Source organism: Sus scrofa, chromosome 17 (genome assembly GCF_054392235.1).
Source record: "Sus scrofa isolate SSC_HxYL_T2T_F1_AM1 chromosome 17, Sscrofa_HxYL_maternal_Yorkshire_Landrace_v2.0, whole genome shotgun sequence".
Taxonomy (NCBI): Eukaryota; Metazoa; Chordata; class Mammalia; order Artiodactyla; family Suidae; genus Sus; species Sus scrofa.
In genome coordinates, this window is record NC_139399.1 from 65,462,676 (window position 1) to 65,483,892 (window position 21,217).

At 41.2% G+C, this 21,217-nt stretch overlaps 1 protein-coding gene across 2 annotated transcripts; it reads left to right on the plus strand.

Annotated features, from left to right (window-relative positions):
• Nucleotides 1-396: 396 nt before the first annotated feature.
• Nucleotides 397-15,584, plus strand: SPO11 (SPO11 initiator of meiotic double strand breaks). Of its 2 annotated transcripts, XM_005673040.3 has the most exons (13): nucleotides 397-626; nucleotides 2,509-2,622; nucleotides 4,204-4,292; nucleotides 4,709-4,775; nucleotides 4,977-5,085; nucleotides 5,431-5,514; nucleotides 6,221-6,257; nucleotides 6,604-6,713; nucleotides 10,196-10,295; nucleotides 10,609-10,646; nucleotides 11,839-11,915; nucleotides 14,041-14,152; nucleotides 14,629-14,889. In XM_005673040.3, the coding sequence occupies exons 1-13, from the start codon at nucleotides 496-498 to the stop codon at nucleotides 14,746-14,748; spliced, it is 1,188 nt and encodes a 395-aa protein (XP_005673097.2). In that variant the 5' UTR covers nucleotides 397-495; the 3' UTR covers nucleotides 14,749-14,889.
• Nucleotides 15,585-21,217: the final 5,633 nt, after the last annotated feature.

Here is a 21,217-nt window from a genome sequence, read left to right on the forward strand (position 1 = left end):
CTTTTGTTTGTTTCTCACTGAGAACCCACCTGCTACAAAGCCTGCATCTGAAAGATGAGAAAACTGAGGCTGGAGGGGTAAATTCCATCACCAGAGAAACCCCCACAAAATTCTGACAGATTCCTAAGTAGCCCCCCAAATGACATAAAACTATTTTGAGGTCCCCAATCTAGGTCCACATCCCGAGCATACCCTGCTGGTCCCTGCCGCTGGTCCCCAGTGCTGACAGAGCCGGTGCCTTTGCTTCGCCCACTTTGCTTCCCGGGGGGCTTGCACAGGAGAGAGTTCTGCGCATGCTCGCCTCCCTCAGTGGAAGTGTTATGCGCACGCGTACGTCAGCCCCGCCTCCGGAAGTGAGACGTGCAGGCGAGCCGCCCCGCCCCCTCCAGGAAAAACGCGGGAAAGACGCCTTGGACCCTACACGGACGCGCGCTGTGTGCCGGCAGGGACTGGCCGTAGTTGTGTTCGTGGAGATTGTTTTCGCAGTTGGTCGTCATGGCCTTTGCGCCCAGGGGGCCTGAGGCCTCGTTCTTCGATGTGTTGGACCAGCACCGGGCTTCCCTGCTGGCCTCCCTGAGGAGAGGCGGAGGGGAGCCGGCGGGCGGGGGGACACGCCTGGCCTCTAGGTATAGCGGCCCTTGTGGGGTGCACGGCCCGGAGTTAGCGAGACCGTCCCCTTGGCTGCCCTGGCGCGAGGCGCTCTGCGGGGACTGCTTCCCGCCTCCTCGGTCCCGGGCTGCAAGGCCACCCCCCGGGGCAGAGGCCACTTGAGGGCCAATTTGGCCCAACAGCCCTGAACCCCGAGAAGGGCTCCGTCTTTCTGATGCTAACTCTTATTTTCAGTTCGAGAAGCCTGGTGACCCCCACCCCCAGTGTTTTCTAGAATGGTCCCCCTCTAGAATGTTCCCGGAGCATCGCCACAGTTGTTCTCAGGTTTCCTGAGATCCTGACAGTTTGGGGAATTGGGGGCACATGTTGGCCTTAAGTTTCTTTTAAAAAAATTGTGTGTGTGTGTGTGTGTGTGTGTGTGTGTGTGTGCGCGCGCGCGTAAAACTTAAGCTTTCAGGCTTTTTTTTTTTGAAGAGAAAGTGGTGGGAAATGGATAGTGAGAGTTATCAAAATTGTGTTTTATCAAAATGATCGAGGAAGTCAACACATTTTAAGTGGTTTATCATAAAATAATTGGTTTTTTTGACTTGGAAGTGAAGCGAATGTACTTTTAAAATCAATTAAAGCAGTTGGAGGTTTGCTCAGTTAGTGCGGTGCTGATAAAATCAATTACAGAGATTCTCCAGCTCCCTGACCTGGAGTTAACTACAGAAATTAGGTTTGACAGTATTCACCACTTTTACTTAAAATACTGCTCTCTTGATCTGCTTTTCTGATTTATCAGCAAAGTTTTTCACTTAAACAAATGAGTATCTTTTACTTTAAGCCCAAACCAACTATCAAAACCCCCCAAAAAAAACCACAAAAAAATTTTTACGGAAGGATTTAGTTGGAAGGAGAAGGTAGGAGGGTAAAGGAAAGAAGAGAGTGGGAGTTCCTTGTTTACAGTTCAGATGTAAATCAGATTGTTTTAAAGTTGGTCACAGTCTTACTGTAAATTTTTTTCCAAACTGAAAAAAATGAATAAGATATTTGAATCAGTGTTTGCCTCCCGATATTGGAAAGTGTTAAGCTTTCAAAATTTATTTTTTTGAAATAAAATTAAGTTGAAGTTTCAAAATGTATTTTCTGATACACGTGTTTTCAACGAAAACTCTGAAATTTCTGTGGAAATTAGAACCGTACGTTTTGTGCATTTTCTAGATTTAATGTGATTTCCCTTCCAAGGCAATATTCTTATGGTATTTATAACTGAACAACATTTTTTGAAGCTGATGGCTTGTGAAATTAAAAGTCAGCTGACAGAAAACTGGGCTAAGTCTTAATAATTTTTTGTAAAGTGGTGTAGCTGCCAAGTCTTTTTATGGTAGTGATTAAACTTTTCTTTTTGTATCACTGAAATTCAGAAGGGCTGATTGAAGGCATGAGATCAGTTAGGGTAATGTGCTACAGAAGTGTTTCTTTTGAAATGTTTTTGCATTGCATTTGGGGGAAATAAGTTCAAAGCCAGTAGTACATCAATTTGAATTAAAACATTTATCAGTAGTAATTCAAGCCAATGAATTTGTATTTTATGTAGGTTGATGTGAAGAGTAGGTAAAATATAATGTCTAGTAATTAATCTAAAAGGGAAATATTACTTAAATTGATAATTATTTGAGAAGTAAAATCCAAACAAATGAAATGTTTTTGTAAGCAACCAGTATAAATACAGTTGTTGTTTTCATGCATGACTGATGTCAAAATTTACTGGGAGAGAATTATTGACATGGATTGCCTAGTCTTAAAAAACAACTGATGAAACAAAAAATTAATTTAATATTGATCTAGAAAAATGTTACATATTGTAAAGTTCTAATTTAGAATTAAGATTGAATCACGGTATGTTTGTTGTTTCAGTTCTGAGGTGCTTTCCTCTATAGAAAATATCATCCAAGACGTAATCACAAGCTTGGCAAGAAATGAAGCTCCTGCATTCACAATAGAAAATAGATCAAGCTGGGAAAATATAAAGTGGGCATTTTGTATTTTTAATTTTTAAATGCAGTCTCTGTGTCACTATTTGAATTTATCCAAGTTAGAGCTCTAGTTGGATTTAATTCTTTTTACTGCCTTTACCCTGCCAAAAGGGGTTTAAGGAAGTTTACAAAATACATACCATACAGGCAGGTTATATAAACTAGAAGTAGGTGTGAAAGATAAGACAAAGGGAAAACAATGCTAGGCACAAAAAAATGGAGCACCAACAGAGGTTAGAATTCCGAATGCATATGATGAAGTCTCACAGCCCTGCTAAAAATAGGCTCCAGGCTTGGATCTAAGCTTTCTAGCACTCAAAGAGGGAACTATCATCAATGGATTCTCATCCACCAGCACAAGCAAACCACTTGCTCAGGGGAGCTACAGCTAATCTTGATATTGAGACCTATAAATATATAAACGGACGTATATAAATGTATCCTGAACGGAGAGCACGTTTCAATGGCTCTTGCTTCTAGCAGATCTCCCTCTTCCTAAGTCCTGAGTCCAAGAGCAGGACGTCAGCAAACAGCTCTGTCGACGTCCTCAAACCCAGTACAGTTTGTTGCTTTCTGGTCCTCAGCCTGTAGATATTTTCCACTAAATAAGGAAAGACCCTACGATGGTCCTCCGTGAGAGTTACAGAAACAGAGTCACTTTGAGGCTCTGTAGTCACTAAGCATTCTTTTATGATCAATGGAATTGATGTAATTGCAAACTTTTTTTGTCTTTTTTTGTGTTTTTGCCTTTTCTAGGGCCGCTCCCATGGCATATGGAAGTTCCCAGGCTAGGGGTCAAATCGGAGCTGTAGCCACTGGCCTACACCACAGCCATAGCACCGTGGGATGGGATCTAAGTCGCGTCTGCAACCCACGCCACAGCTCACGGCAACGCCGGATCCCCAACCCACTGACCAAGGCCAGGGATCGAACCCGCAACCTCATGGTTCCTAGTCGGATTCGCTAGCCACTGAGCCACAGTGGGAACTCCACAAACTTTTGAATCATAGTGTGCAAGACATATCTCACCAAGCCTTGAGGCAGCCACCACCTGAGCTATTTGCCTGATGCCTTCAGCCCCCTTAGGACAGGCTTGGTGGTTCAATTTAACAACCTAGTGTAAATTGTAGTTTTATTTAATGTAACTTTGGGGGTAAATTTAATAAAATATTCCCAAACATTATTAAACTGAATAAAATCATTAAATAAGTATGTAAAATGAGCAAAATGCTAATAAAGTTGTGAAATATTTGAAAATACTTCACATTCCCTAAATATTTTCTTAGGAAAAATATACACACCCACATGCCCCCACACACACATAATCAAAGGTATTAAATTCATGTGTTTTAAGTACTTTCTTTTTGTTCCTCTGTGTGTTGCAAAGCTAATTACCTAATTACCACCTGGAATCATCTAAGCTTACAAATGAGGTTATTCTAAAACTTCAGTGCTTACATTGAGAAGAAATGTAGATTTAAATGATGTTCAGAAGAAGATATTGAATGTATATCGTTTGGTGTTCAGAGTTAATCTTTTTTTCTCTTTTTTTTCATTTGATTCCCTTGCTTTGAAGATTTGAAGATTCTGTGGGCCTTCACATGGTATCTCATTGTACCACAAGAAAAATCAAAAGTGATTCACCAAAATCAGTTAAAAATTTTGGTAAATTCATCTTTCTTAGCTTTTTGTAGTAAAATAAATCATTTTGGTTACCGTCTGGGTTTTAGTCGTTCCTAGTGAAATAACTTCACTTGTTCTTTCATAGGCCATCCTGTACTTGAAATAATTTTATAGAATTTTGCATTGTCAGCAACCATGGAAGTAAATTATTATTCCAAAATAAATTTTCAAGGTACATGACTCAGTGGAAAAATAGCCTGTCAAATTTTCTGTACATAGAACAATTAATTTTATCTGATTCTTCAGGCAATTATTATTCTGGACTTAACACTTCTACTTTGGAAAGAATTTTTGTAATGCAGAAAGTAACTGGCGACAGTTAAAATCCTTGACGGCAGTATGTTTTGAATTAGTAAGAGAAATGATGAGTAACTTGTTTATTGCATCTTATTTTCCAGCACTAATTCTTAAAATATTGTCCATGATATATAAATTAGTACAGAGCAACACTTACGCAACCAAAAGGTAAATACATTATTCTAATGAATTACTCTTTAAAATGCAGTGTGAGATTTAGTGGGATTAACTTTCATTATGTATTTTGAAAAGTTACATAAAACTAGACTATGGGTGATAAATCATTTTGTTTATATGTTGTTTTCATCTACTTACCATAGTTAAAGAGAATATGGTGAATTAAAATCTATATTTACAACTTTTTCTTAGAGACATATATTACACTGACAGCCAACTCTTTGGTAACCAGACTGTTGTGGACAATATCATCAATGATGTTTCCTGTATGTTGAAAGTGCCGAGGAGGAGTCTACACATAGTAAGTAGCATTTAATACAAATGTTTTAAGACAAAACATATAAAAATTATAATAAAAGAACAAATTTAATCTGTGCCTTCTTTTCATACTTTTGATGATGCTGTATGTTTCTCACTCTGAATTTAAATAACTGGTTATCAGCGTATTCCCGTGGCTAATGAACCAAAGCATATGCAGTAGCAAATATTTTTCATTCCTAAATACTCTTACAGATTTTCCCCTTTTATTCTTAACTTCCAATCTGAGCTAAAATATGTATACTTTAGCAAGTGAACATGAGAAGGGCCTTAGAAGCATCATATATGCTTGAGAAAACGTTTTCAAACATGTCTGTTATTTTTACAGTTCTCTACATCAAAAGGTTTAATTGCTGGCAACTTAAGGTATATAGAGGAAGATGGCACCAAGGTGAATTGTGCATGTGCAACCGTAAGCATCGTTGACGTTTTCAGTGCTTTAACTCCGTTTCGGATCCTTTGGTTTTAAAACGCATTGTATTTTACTGCCTTATTATGTAGTTTGGAGCTTAGCATTTTAAAATAAAATTGGAAAATGGATAGATATACGCCTTAAGGGTTGTGCATTACCTAGTTTCAAAACAGGCCAATTGTCAAATGTCGTATGGAAATAAACATACACGTTCCTTTTTTTAAACGTACTCTTATTTTCCGGAGGAATATGGCCTGACCATTTTAGCATGGTTATTTATGCCATCTTCATAAAATGTTCTAGCTCAGAAATTAATATTAAACTCTTTGCTGGGCTCTGGTACATACAAAGCCTACAAGACGAAAGTAGCGCAGAAATTGGGAAGGGGCAGCTTACCATTTAGGAAAGAGGAGGATGACCCTGTGAGAATGAGTCTCTCCTGCATCAGCTTCTGCTTGTGAAGGCACGTGTCTATAACGTTTCCAAGGAATTCCCATGTGCTGGGAAGCTGGGAAGTAGTTTGGGTCGTGTGTTTTCTTGCTGAAGAGTAAACCTACGTCCTACTGTTTTGCTTTACTGAGGCACAGGCCTCAGATAACAGGCGTATTTTTAAAAAATGAAAACATAGAATTTTGTGATAAATTTTTAAATGTAGTTATACTTGCTTTTTATTTAAAATAAAAACTGCCTTGTTTTGTTAACATAGGCTGTTGCTGTGCCATCCAATATTCAAGGAATTTGGAGTATCCTTTGAGTGAAAAAACTATTTAAGCTTCTAAAATGTTCATGTATTCATTACGTTGATAAATCAAGCCTTCATACTATATAACCAACAAACCAAACCCTGTAGTGGTCAGAAAGAACACACCATGGTCCCTTTTTTAGGATTCTTTTAGGAGCTTACCATCTAGAAGAGATAGATATTAACTACTCTGTCTGAATATATATCTGTGTACTTTCAAATTTTTTAAAGTAAAAATAACATCTTGTATCTATAGCTGCTTTTGAATTGCTCTGTATGGCACCATTCATTAGTCAGTGTTTAACAGAAATACTCATGCTTTAAATTTGTCAGCCTTAACTTCACAGATTTAATTACAGATGCGAAATTTCTGTTAATTGTAGAAAAAGATGCGACATTTCAGAGACTCCTGGATGACAATTTTTGCAACAAAATGTCTCCATGCATCATGGTTACGGTATATTATCCACCTTTACCTCAATTCCAAGACTAACATATCCTTTGGTGATTGATAAGAGGGGTTTCTAATATCACCCATAACCTTGGACAGCACTCTGTTATCAATACGAAGCATCCTTAGAGATACAGGATCTAGAACAAGAATTCCTAAGGTGTTTATGTACATGTACTCAAATTTGGCTAAAATCAAGGTTGATGGTCCTGATTCTTAAATACCAGTGATTCTCTAATACCACGGTGAGTTTACGCAGGCTCTCGGTGTCAGCCTCACACCATTCCCGCAGGGACTACTTGTCTGGAGTAAACCACAGCCACACGGGAGCTTTGGGCAGGATTGAATGAGGGAGAGCTGCTCCTTGCTCTTCCTCACAGAGGTTGGCATACCAGATACACACACAGTATAAATGTTCAAAGAATAGCAAAGAACCCAGAAGCATATGTTGAGATAACACACAGGGAAGTACAGGTGTTTTAGCAACGAGTAAGCTTTTATTTTCTTTTGTAGGGCCGCACGCACAGCATATGGAAGTTCCCAGGCTAGGGGTCAAGTTGGAGCTGCAGCTGCTGGCCTACACCACAGCCACAGCAACGCAGGATCCGAGCCATGTCTGCCACCTGTGCTGCAACTTGTGGCAACACCGGATTCTTAACCCCCAAGCAACGCCAGGGAGCGAACCCTCATCTTCATGGATACTAGTCAGGTTCTCAACCCACTGAGCCATCACGGGAGTTCCCGGCAACAAGCCTCAAGCAGCAGGGTATATGGAAGAAGTTTGCAAAACTGGGGTGACTGATGACATCTGGTGGACTGGGAAAGAAAGCGGTGGGACTAAAGGAGGCTCGAGGCGTGGGACGGGGGAATGATGACATGATGATGCCAGCAGAATGCGTCAGGGTCCTCTCCCCCATCCAGGCCTGCTTCCACTTTTTCACATCTGTATGAAAACCTAGTCCTTCGAATAATAATAATAAAAAAACTCATCTACTTACAATTCTTCCGGCTTATTAGATTAACAATCACTATGATTTTCGTGAGATGTGCTTGTGGAAGCCTCAGGAGAAGCAGGGTGTTAGGCAGCTGTTAGGAGTCTTGGAGGGCCTGGCCACGCCCGGGAGGCATTCTGGTTTAGGGCAAATATCAGGCGCTAAGAGGTTTTTGGATTGGTGAGAAAGGAAATGACAGGATTAGCATAGCAGCAGCGTCATCAGGTGGAGAGGGAGACAGTGGATTCAGGGAGCCGGTCCGGAGGCTCTCAGGTGGCTACCTTGGTGGCAGGATGCCAGAGGAAGGATTACAGAGAAAGGACTCAAGGCAGGGACAGGTCCACGTCCAGCTGAAAAGGACTCAGTGACCACGAGAGGAGAGGAATGATACAAAAATGACTGTGGTGTGTGGCACCTAACCACGGCATCACCTTCGATACTCCACAACGAGTGGCAGGAAGACTCAGTTCTCCGTGGAAGGAAGATGTTGAGTGCTGTTTTAGAAATATGAGTTTGAGGTGATAATGGGACCTCCTGGTGACGTCTGCCCAGTCTGAAGTGAGGGGACAACAGTTGAGATGAAAAACACAGACTGAGACCTCATAAGTAATAAAGGCCATACCTGCTCCCCTGCATCACACCTGCACCCCTGAAGTGATCTCTCTCTGGGGGCGTCCTGTGGCTCACTCTTGGGTTCAGTCCTCCTCTCCTTTCAACCTCCATGCTGAGGGCACATGCCTGCTGGGCTGATAGGAAGCCAAGCCATTGCGGCAAAGAAAGCTGCGGTGGCCCTGGCCCGTTCAACCCTTGGCATTGGAATCACATCTGGTACTGGCACTTTGGAGAGGCGCATAAAGCAAGGCTCTGTCGTGTTTCTTTTTCTCCCTTGACTTTCTTCTCGAGTGCTGCCTTCTAGCCCTAGCTTTCCCATGTCTTGCTGCTGCCACGGTGTCCACTGATAATCGCTGTTATTAACTACGGTGAAACGCCCGCGAGAAGCTGACCTGGAGTAGCTGCCTCTGAAGAGCGGAGCATCAAGGGCCAGGCAGAAAGGGGCCATTTTTCACCGGATGTCCTTTGGTACTGACCCTTCCACCACCATACGTGTGCCATCTTTTCCCAAAGGGAAAGTCGAAATGCAGCGCTGTTGGCTATGTGCTCATGAAAAGTCAGGAAGCTGCCAAGCACTTTACCTAATAAGGGTTCACATTTACTGTGATTTCTCATGTATCAACCTGTAAAGTCTCCCCAATCTTAGGCGCTAGGTACTACCATCTCAATTTTAACACAAGAACATTGGTTCACAGGAAGGTGCTTAACTGCAGTCTTAAGGCTGGTCAGAACTAGGACTTGGATTCAGATGGCTCATCTCCACATTGCTGTGCTGCCATAACTCTGTGTGGCAGGCATATTTATGCTGATGTGATAAATACAGCCACACTTGGGAGTTCCCTTTGTGGCTCAGGGGTTAACGAACTCAACTAGTATCCAGAGGTTGCAGGTTCAGTCCCTGGCCTCAGTCGGTGGGTTAAAGATCCAGCGTTGCTGTGAGCTGTGGTGTAGGTCGAAGATGTGGCTAGAATCTGGCCTCGCTGTGTCTGTGGTGTAGGCCGGCAGCTGCAGCTCCGTTTCAGCCCCTAGCCTGGGGATCTCCATGTGCCATGGGAGCGGCCCTAAAAAGCAGTAAATACATAAATAAAGCCACAGCCTATTGAAACTAAGAAACTAGCCCAGCATCACCCACTGGTGGTTGGCAGAGAGGGAATTCAAACTCAGAGCTGTCCCATCGAAAGCTCGTTCTTATCTCTACTCGCTTCCTGTCTGCTCCACGTTTCACTGGTTTTCTGCTTTTTTTCTCTTAAGACTATTGTAATGCTCTTTACATGATTTCCTACATAATTATTGTTTTATTGACTTCATGATATTATTCCACCACTTAGGTTTATTAAATCCTAAACTTAAACCAGAAACTCTTCTAAATATTTTATTAAATAATTGAATTCCCATAATAATCTTATAAGGTGCTGCAAAGCCCCAAACTCAGAGAGTTTTTGTGCCTCCTTCAGGTTCGTGCTGCTTAGACGTGGCAGATGCCAGCCCCGGCTGTGGGGCCCCAATGCTGGTGCACGTCATATCTGGGCCGTGCTGCCTCTCTGTTGCCCCTGCTGTCAGATATTTGGGCTATTTACAGTAGTTTCTGTCCTTTTAAATAACCCTGCAGTGGCCATCTTTATGTATGTCGGATTTTTATTTTTGTTTCTGCCGAAATATTTCCTTAGGGTTGTTTCCTAGGACTGGATGATTGAGTCAAAATTATAAAGGTATGTGGGCTTTTTGGCCATGTTGTACGTTTTCTTGGCAGTCGACATCAGTCTTCCACTACCTGACATTTAAGGTGAGGGTGTCTGGCTTTTCAGTTATTCATAAATTAAGGATATCGTTTTATCAGTTTCACTCCACTAAAATTAAAATGCATGATTTCGATCCTGCTCTTAGGGAAAGGGAGTACCTGATCTGAACACAAGACTTTTAGTCAAGAAGCTTTGGGACACATTTCACATTCCTGTGTTCACTCTTGTCGATGCTGATCCACACGGTAATTTATTGTTGGGCTATTGAAACAGTAGTCATAGTTAAATCATGTTTGAATTGTGTTTTTCTGCTTATGGAACACTTTCATAAAATATTTTGAAAGTATGATTAGAGGTTTTTTTATTTTAAAAGTCTAATTAGATTAAAACTGATGACTAATCATTTGAGGCAATGTATTGCTGCTTTTGCTGTATTAAGCTGGACGGTAAATTTTTCATTGCTCGTGCCCACAGACATACAAATTGCAGATGGTGGATATAATGATCTAACCTATAACGCGAAAGAAGGTCATTTGAAAGTTAACTTTCTTTTAACAGGCATAGAAATAATGTGCATCTATAAGTATGGCTCCATGGTAAGTAGAGAAAAACATTTTTCCTTTTTCACTATCGAGATATTTTATATTCATTGGTGTGGCTTCTGCTTTCATTTATCAGCCCCTGGTAAGCTGAGAGCCCCCAAAATGTGCCAGTAGGGAAGCTACTGCATTAGTTTAGGGCCAGCCTGTTTCAGAGGCTGTAATTCCAGCTTTCAGAGTGACCAGTGTGCCTGCAGGTGCAGAGTGGGTCACCTGCAGACAAGAGGTATTAATTATCCTCCACTCTCCCGGCCTGCTGACCTAACTGTGGGCCCTCAGCCTAATAACATTGTCTAATCACCAAGTATCCCCTGCAAATTGTAACAGCCTTGAGTTCTGACTTTCACAATGCCAACCCTGAGAAGAAACGAAAAGACCACCAAATTTCGCCACTAGAGACTGCAGCTACCGTACACGGAGGGTTCCTAAACTGTGGTCCCAGACCGGCAGCATCAGCGTCACCTGGGAACTTGCTGGAAGGGCAGATCTCAATCTTCATCCAGGCCTCTGAGTGCGAATTTCTAAGGGTGGCGCCTCCAGGTGATGCTGACGCACGGTGAAGTTTGGGGACCGCTGGTATACACCCTGCATGTCCCTGATATATTTGTTTAGAGCAGATGAAAAGGAGGAGAAAGCAAGGTGTTAGGCTGTCTGACATCACAAACCGCAGTGAATGCAGGTCAGAGCGGGCTGTTTGTAGTTTTGCTGTGTAGAAAATCAATATAGAAATACTATGGAGCTGTTTTAAAACCTTCATTGAAAGTCCAGTTTAGCTGAGCTCCTGGTGACTTTCTTACTTCTGTGTGCTTTGGGGGTTTGACGTCTCTGGTATCAGTCCTTAATAAGTTAAATTTTTTTCTGCAGAGGTTCCTGCTGTGGCTCAGTGGTAGTGAACCCAGCTAGTATCCATGAGGACACGGGTTTGATTCCTGGCCTTGCTCAGGAGGTTAAGGATCCAGCGCTGCCATGAGCTGTAGTGTAGGTCACAGATGTGGCTCGGATCTGGCATTGCTGTGGCTGTGGTGTAGGCCAGCAGTTGCAGCTCCCTTTCGACCCCTAGCCTGGAAACTTCATATGCCATGGGTGTGGCCCTAAAAAGACCAAAAAAAATTTTTTTTTTTGCTGCAAAAACAATTTTGCTAGTTCTCCGCAAAAGCCTTAGCTAACATACTTCTGCTTTTTATTTTAGGCTATGTCTTTTGAAGCACATAATCTCACAGTTCCAGCTATTAGATGGCTTGGTCTCCTCCCTTCTGATATCAAAAGGTTAGACAGCAGAATTAAGGTATTTTAAATGATGACTCATTGTAATGTGTAACAATTAGCCTAAAAAGCCACTACCAGGGAAAACTCAATGTTTTTTGCTTATATTGTTCACTGTGACTCAGGACTATATAATTATGAATTAAACTTATCAGTGTTTCCATTCCAACCACTAAAACACTTAAATATATTTGGTGAATTAAACTAGGAGATATTTTTTGTTTTACTTTTAAAGTATTCAGTAATTTTTTATACTTACAAAGTAATCAGACATTGAATCTAGTTAACTCAAATCGAGGACACAATTTGTCATGTGAATCAGTTTTATCATAGGTTTAAATTTTTAATTTCATTTAAAAAAAAACCTCATTTTGAGATTACTTATAGTTGGGGAACCTAAATTTTGTTGATTTTAATATATATATGTTCATTATAGAAAAAAAATCATTAAAAGTCACCTACAAATAAATGAACAGCATTATCCTTGTAAATTATTTGCTGTTCATTGCCATAACTTTTTCCAAAATAATGGGATAATACTTTACTTTGCAGCCGGGTTTTCTCACACAACACAATGTGATCACTTTTCCTTGTCACAAAATACACTCCTGTGAATTCATTTGAATGTCTTCTACTACTGAATTCCAGTTCCGGATATGTTTATTCAGCGGCCTCTTGGACATTCGGGTGCTTCCAAATCTCTGTTCTGATAGATTGTGCTTCGATGGACCCTCCTGTAACTAAATCTGTGCCCGCATCCTTAATTAGTTCATAGGTGGAATTCCCAGAATAACTGGGTCAAAGGGTATGCACATTTTTAAGGCTTTGACTGCCCTCTGGATAAATTAATTATTTTGCTTTCCCTGGAGAGTAAGAGCCTACCTATGCCTCAGCACAGGACATTATCACTTTATTCATCTCTGCTAATGCGACATTTTAAAATACTTTGTTGTTTTCATTGGCCTGCGAGAATGAAATTAAAGATATTTATTGGATTTCTTGAAGCAGGGAGCAAACGTTGGTGACAGGTGCTTATTTTCTAAATATGGGCTATGAACTGGCTTTAGGTGATCACTGCCGCTTACAAAGTGAAGGCACAAGAGAAAACATTCAGTTTTCAGTTTTTGAATGTTTACACTCTAGTGAATCGAGTTTTGTTCAATTTAGTGCATGTGTCATGGTCAAAATCCCTTGGGGTGATCTGTTTGTATTAACACAAATTAGGACAGAGGATGTGATTATTAAGGTGGGAAACCTGAGGAAACTCTAGCTGTAGCTCATAAATTCCATCAGTGCCCTCCAAAGCCACTCTAAGTAAATGTACAATCAAAGAAAAGACAGTGCGATAGCTACACAAACATGGCTTCAAGGGAAATCCTCTAGGCCTCCCTTTCAATCAAATTGTCACCCTATCCAGGAGCTGCCACTGGCAAATGGTCATAATTATGGGGACATTGAAAAAGATTATTTGAAACTGGAGCTCTCCTGGGAAATCTGGGATTTGTGACTTCAAAAAGCAGTCTGCAATGTAAATCCAGGCCTCTCGTGTTCTATTTTTAAAACACAGACCAAGATAAAATTACAATCTACTTTTTAAAATTCAAAACGAGATACATGGGATGTGCGTATGCGTGCACACACGAGTGCCTAAATGAAAAGTGACAGACTGACTTCCTCGGCCCAGGAGGTTCTCAATGAATGACAAAGAATTCAATACTCGGTGGAATCTAAAATCCCACAGTGAATCTTGCTGTTGGCCACACAGACTGGCACTCACCACTTTCAGGCTGTGGAGCTCCGAAGGCTGCCTCGGTGTTGATACATGCAATGTTAGTCCGGTGGGCATTCGTCTTATAACCAACGTCTGTCTTCCTGTCAGCATCCCATGAGGTGCCATGAAAGAAAACAACTGAAAACAGACTTACACTGTGATCTCAAACACGTGCTGGTCTAGGACAGGCCAGATCCCCCAAATTCTGTGTCTGAACGTGGACCTGTTCTACTTTTCTCATTTGTTATTTCTGAGTTTCTTGAAAAAGTACAATAAATACAAATGAAAAGTGTGTGACCTTAAAGTTATAGGAGCACTTTGTTTTTACTGACTTCTTTTCATCTTTTTTTTTTTCAGACTAAATATACCAAAAGGTACTTTAATTCCACTGACAAAACGAGACCAAATGAAACTTGACAGCATTCTAAAGAGACCTTATGTTGCTTGCCAACCGTTTTGGAGAAAAGAAGTATGGTTCTTTTTAAAATTCAAATGTTACGTGTTTTATTGCCTTTTCCTTCAGGAGTGGCTATTTATATAATATTTTGAAACTATCCTTCTTGAGTTTTTATATAAACAGCAACTAATGTGCGTATTTTTTGGCAGCAAACGGTTGTTGAAACATTGAACTGTGAATGATAATAAAATCAGCCGGGTAGAGCTGAGCTAGTTTTACCCTCATCATAGTTCTGTACCCATTGTCTATGGCTGTGTCATAGTTCATGGGGAAAAAGAAGAGAAGGAAATTCTTAAGAACCCAGACCGTTCCTAATGATGAAACACATCCGAACTGTTATTTTTAGCTGTAGCAGCTCTAGAATATTCTGGCTGACCTAAAGTTCAGTGCCCAGTTTTGGAGACTAAAAGAAATCTAGATTTACCAGTTTGAGTTGACACAACTGTAGCAAAGGGCTCTGGGATGATTGTATTTACTTTTATTCACAGATGGAAATCATGGCAGACTCCAAAATGAAGGCAGAGATTCAAGCTTTGACCTTCCTCTCATCAGATTATCTTTCCAGAGTGTACTTACCCAACAAATTAAAATTTGGAGGTTGGATATAAAAATATATCAGACTATATCTTGCGATTGCAAGAGGCTTTCCATGAGTTTTGTTTGCAGCAGTAGATACTGTTGTGGAAAGAATGTGTATGCTTAATTTTATAGAGGGAAAATAAAATAATTTTCCATTGTATTTTTTTAAATGTTGTACTCTAACTTTCTTTAGAAGGCTTTATTTTATCCCTCTTTGTAGAGAGTTGCTTCTATCCCATGTTCTAAAGTTAATCGTAGAAGAGTGTGTGTAATTTTGAATTTTACATTGTATTTTAGAAAATTATTCTACACGTCATCAAAGTCTACAGATATATTTTATCTACTTTCTACATACAATTAATGTTAAGGCATGAAGTATCTTATTAATAACAAAAAAATGATAGCCTAAACTTGACAGGTTGCAAATGAATTATAGTGTCTTTTTTTTTTTTTTTTTTTTTTTTTTTTTTTTGTCTTTTTGCCATTTCTTGGGCTGCTCCCGCAGCATATGGAGGTTCCTAGGCTAGGGGTCCAATCGGAGCTGTAGCTGCCAGCCTATGCCAGAGGCACAGCAACGCGGGATCTGAGTCACATCTGCAACCTACACCACAGCTCACGGCAACGCCGGATCGTTAACCCACTGAGCAAGGGCAGAGATCGAACCCGCAACCTCATGGTTCCTAGTCGGATTCGTTAACCACTGCGCCACGACGGGAACTCCATAGTGTCTTCTTAATTTCAACCATTGCAGCAGTTTCTTCTTTACTACATTTTTCTTTGCCTTCGTAGTATCGGGGTCATACCACATTCACTCACCGTGACAATCAGTAATGTTTATTATGAATAAATATTTGGGCTGATGTCGTCTTCAGTGCTTTATTTTTATTTTGAGCATACATTTTATTAATAACATACATATTTGAAAAAATTTTCCCAGGGTTTTATCAGTTCTCACCCAAATTCAAGTCATTTGAATTCTCCTTTAGTCTAGGTTTCTAGAGCAAAGAACTTGTCCACTTTCAGGATTTGTAGAAGCCTCAGATTTTAACAAGGCCCTTCTATAACATAAAGAGATGAGCTTTTCCCCTCATAAACCTATCTTAATTTTTCCAGAGATGAGTTTTATGATTTTATTCTGTACTTTTAATAAACTTCTAACTGCACTGGAAAGTATCTTTTAATTGTAAGCAAGAAAATGTATTTATAGGAGAAGTAAAGAAATGTTGGGTTAGTTTTTTTTATCAATGTAAATGTTCCTAATAATAATAGATATCATTTCTGAGAGCTGCTATGTGCCAGTCACTGCTTATACATTATCTTATTTAATTCTCCCACCAGCCTTGTCAGGTCAGTAGTTATGCTTATGCAGGTGAGAACACTGAGGATGCTGCTTGTCCACAGCCCATAGCCAGACACAGCAGAAGGGGGCCAGTAGCACTATCTATAGGCTGGGACCAGGACCAGGTACTGAACACCCAGGGCCCCGTGCAAAAGGCAAGAGTTATATGAATTTCAAGAGCCATAAGAATTTCAAGATGGCAGTTCCTGTCGTGGCTCAGCGGTTAGCAAACCCAACTAGCATCCATGAGGATGTGGGTTTGATCCCTGGCCTCACTCAGGGCGTTAAGGATCCAGCGTTGCCATGAACTGTAATGTAGGTTGCAGACGGGCAGCTTGGATCCCATGTTGCTGTGGCTGTAGACCGGCAGCTACAGCTCCGTTTGGACCCCTAGCCTGGGAACCTCCATATGCCGCCCTAAAAAAAAATAAATTAAAAAAAATAATAATAATAATTTCAAGATGACAGCAACAGAGAATTAGAGCAAGCACGGGGCCCTCTTAGTACAGGGCCCAGTGTGACCCCACAGGGGGCACACACATGAAGCTGGCCCTACTCAGGAGGTAAATAAAGTCAAATATAAGAATAAAAGAAAATACTTGTCTAGCACTTATTACATGGCTGGTGTTTTCCTAGGTGCTTTGTGAACATTAATTTCATTTTCACAGGAACCCTGGGCGCTAGGTACTTTTCTTATCATCCGCATTTTACAGATGAGGTAACAAACATGCAGAGAGGGGAAGTAACTTTCCCAAGGTCACGTAACTACCAAGCAGTGGAGCTAGAACCGAAAATCCCAGAGTCTGACTCCAAAGTTCATGTTTTAATCACGATACTGGTACATGCAAAGTGCCTCACGTGTGGCTGGGCACATACACCGCCCAAGAAAGGTCTCTGATTCCTGCTGTTGGCTAGGGGTCAGATCAAGGCTCCCTGATGTCAAGCCTGGGATGTCATATTCCCCAGTCACATCAGCACCAAATAGCTCATTTTAAGAACACTGGGGCACACTGTTAATTTGACTTACTTGTGAGACTATTGAAAATTCTAAAAACGTCTTTATAAATTATGAGGTTTTCTTTGAATTTATACCATAACTTCTTCCCTTAACAACTAATACTCATTGAACTTTGACAAGTTTTGTAAATGAAAAAAATACTAACTTAGAAAGATAGGGTTAAGCCACAGAATGTCTGGACTGGGATATACTGTCAAAGTGGGAAAGAATAACAAAATATACAAAAGTCATTAAAATCTGAAAGCAAATTTGAAAAAGGCTTGCAGATACATTCAGCTCGGATAATTAAATTCATTTCCAGTTTATGATTAGAAGTTTACTTAGGAGTTCCTGTCGTGGCGCAGTGGTTCACGAATCCGACTAGGAACCATGAGGTTGCAGGTTCGGTCCCTGCCCTTGCTCAGTGGGTTAACGATCCGGCGTTGCTATGAGCTGTGGCGTACGTAGGTTGCAGACGCGGCTCGGATCCCGCGTTGCTGTGGCTCTGGCGTAGGCTGGTGACTACAGCTCCGATTGGACCCCTAGCCTGGGAACCTCCATATGCCGCGGTGCGGCCCAAAGAAATAGCAAAAAAGACAAAAAAAATAGAAGTTTACTTAAAATAATTTTCATTTATTTGAGAAATGAAAATAGGAGAGCAAAACGTACTGGCCTTTGGCTTCACTCCCCATCTTTATTAGATGCAGACGAAAAGTTCATGTTAGTAGCTATTTGGGACCCATCTAGAATTCTGATTCTTAAGATTTGTTTCTAAAAAGGATTACTGTAAAATAGGCAGCTCTTTAAAATGGCAACCGACCACAGACATCCCCTCTTCCATCTGTATTTATTTTTAATATTTCCATAATTTTAATCAAGAAAGAACATTTATATTGGAATCTGTTTATAATTAAAGTGAACAAAAACTGGTGCAAACAAAAAAAGATTTCAGAGAATCTTGCGTTTTCCTTAAGGGCTCATAATCACCCTCAAAATAAAACTCTTACAATATCCCCAGGTTTCTGGGAAATTTAACTGTCGTCATTGATGATGCTAATTGATTTCAGAAGTCATGATTTCTTGGGGGAAAAAAATTGCACCTTCAACAAAGAAGGCAAAAAACACTCCAGGATTTTCATATATCTCTTCCTTAGGTCTTCTTGGAGCTATTTGATGTAGATACCTGCTCAGTGGTGGTGAAAAGAACAGAAGCTGTCAAAGCTAAGCTAGGTGTATACGTATATTTGAACATATTTGAACAACGAGATGTTTTTGTAGTAACGATGGAGAAATGTTACTTCGGCTTGGACTGCTGTTCACCATTAAAGGTTATGTATGCGAGAAAACAAATCTTGTAACAGCAAGCCAAGGTCTCCCTCTGCTGGCAGAAGCTCTGCTGTTCTTTCACATCCTTTCACTCCATTGGGTGGTGGGCATTGCTTTAAAGATATTTTCAAGTCCTTGTTTTCAAGAAGGGGGTGGAAGAGTCTGAGATACAGCAAAAGGCTGGGAGAACCATGAGGCTTTCTGGGCGAAGCGGAGTATTTTCAGACAGGAACCTGTTTTGTACCATCAGCTTTGGATGCCCCCCGTTCCTTGTACAGCTACACTTAACGTGTGCTTTGTTGCATCCGAGCTGTTTACAAAACCTTAAGATAACATATTGGGATTTTTTTTTTTAAGAACAGAATTAGAGATGACTTCCAATGAAAAAGAATTGATTATAAACATATTAGTTTCAATGCATCCAGAAATGGAATACAAACTGTAGTCATTCATAAATATTTCCTTGTGTTGGAGTTCCCATCATGGAACAAATCCAACTGGGAACCATGAGGTTGCGGGTTTGATCCCTGGCCTCACTCAGTGGGTTGAGGATCCGGCGTTGCCGTGAGCTGTGGTGTAGGTCGCAGACGTGGCTCAGATCTGGCATTGCTGTGGCTGTGGTGTGGGTCACAGACACGGCTCGGATCTGGCGTGGCTGTGGCTGTAGTGTAGGCCGGTGGCAACAGCTCCGACTGGACCCCTAACCTGGGAACCTCCATATGCTGTGGGCGCAGCCCTAAAAAAGGACAAAAAGACCAAAAAATAAATAAATAAATAAATAAATAAATAAATAAATATTTCCTTGTATAAAAACTGCAGAAGGGTTTACTAATGTGAACGATAGTCATGACCAGAATTTAACTTTAATTGCTTTTTATTTTTAATTTTCACCTTTACTTTACGGCTCAATCATCATACCCATGAAACAGATTATTTTGATCCCCCTTCTTGTTTCCGGAGCGGGGGGGAGTGAGGTGACACCACAGTCTGCCAACTGTGGAGGTGTAAAGTCACGGTCTGAAGGGCAGGCTGCCTGCATCCCAAAACGGGGATAACAACAGCAATGGTACCTGCCCTATAGTGTCATTGTGAGGACAAGTGTGTGTGAATAACATCCCTTAGAAAAAGTCAGGGAATATTAGTGTTAGGCTTGGGTACACATGCTGCTACTTTTCTTCCACTGATGGCGTGTGCAAAAGCAGCTTGTCGATTATATATCCCTAAACAGCAGAAAGATTTTTTTTTAGTATACTGATTAAGCAGTATTATACAAGAATCTGTACCATAAGAGAGGCTTCTGGAAGATTCCTTCTGCATGGAAAATATAATTCAACAGATATCAAACACCAACATATGTAAGGCTGTGCTTGGTGCTGTATACATGGGCGTAAGACACAAAGTTCAAAATCTAGGAAACTAGACAAGGCAAATACACACAATCTTATGAAACAGTATATATGCACTGAGAGAGTTTGGGGAGATTGCAAGAGAGATGGTATAAGAGGATCCATTGGGGACGGAATGAGGAAAGGTGTCACTGAGGAGGGAGGACCTGTCAGAGATGATTCCAAGATTTTGCTGGTAGGAAAGTCGGTAGAGGACAGACTTCACCGGCTCTACTGCTTAACAGCTGTGTGATGTCTGGCAGGTCGAGTTACCTCCCTCAGCCTCAGTTTCCTTTTCTATAAAATGGACATTAGGAAACCTACCCCAGAGGACTGCTCAGAAAATTACAGGAGAGGGAGCAGCCAGTGCTTAAACAAGCTATTATTATTATCCTTGTTTAGACTAGAGGTTCTGAACCTTGGCTGTATCTTAGAATCACTTGAAGCGTTTTTATTTTTTTAGTTAACAATTTTTTTTTTCAGAGTTCCCATTTCGGCTCAGTGGAAACAAATCTGACTACCATCCATGAGAACGCAGGTTCAATCCCAGGCCTCACTCAATGGGTTAAGGATCCGGGGCTGCCATGAGCTGTGGTGTCAGTCGCAGATGCTGCTCAGATCTGGCATTGCTGGGGCTGTGGTACAGGCCCTCGGCTGCAACTCCCATTCAACCCCTCGCCTGGGAACCTCCATATGCTGCAAGGGTGGCCCTAAAAAGGCAAAAAAAAAAAAAGAAAGAAACGTTCTTTTTAGGGCTGCACCTGAGGCCTATGGAAATTCCCAGGCTGGGGGTTGAATCAGAGCTAAGCTGCAGCTGCCAGCCTCCGGGTCATAGCAACCACAGAAACACTAGACTTGAGCTGCATCTGTGACCTACACCACAGCTTGTGGCAACCCACTGAGCGAGGCCAGGGATCAAACCCGCATCCTCATGAATACTAGTCGGGTTAATAACCTGCTGAGCCACAGCAGGAACTCTGGGAGCTTTTTAGAAATATTCTCTTAGTTCCACCCCAGACCAACTAAATCAGAATCTCTGAAGGTGAGACCTAGGCATTACCATTTTTTAAAAGCTTCCCCAAGTGATTCCAAACACCTCGTCTAGATCCTTGGTGTTCAACTGCGGTCCATAGCCTGGAACTTCAGCTGGGAATTTGCTTGAAATGTTGGTTCTCAGGCCCACACTGAACCTTCTGAATCTGCATTTAATAACAAGGTCCCGTGGATCCTAAGGCTCCCTGCAGATATCAAGGCTTTTGGTATGCAGGCCACACTAAGTAGTAAAGAAGGTTCAGTGTGTTGAACGGTAACCTTAGGAAATTCCTCCTATTTTTCCTTCCTAAAGGAGGAAAAAGCAACCAACTGAAATATTGAGTTGGCACGTGTGCATCCTAACAGCCCCTTATCATTCCCATGGACCTTACACTTAGCAAAAGTCCTTCTTGTGTGTT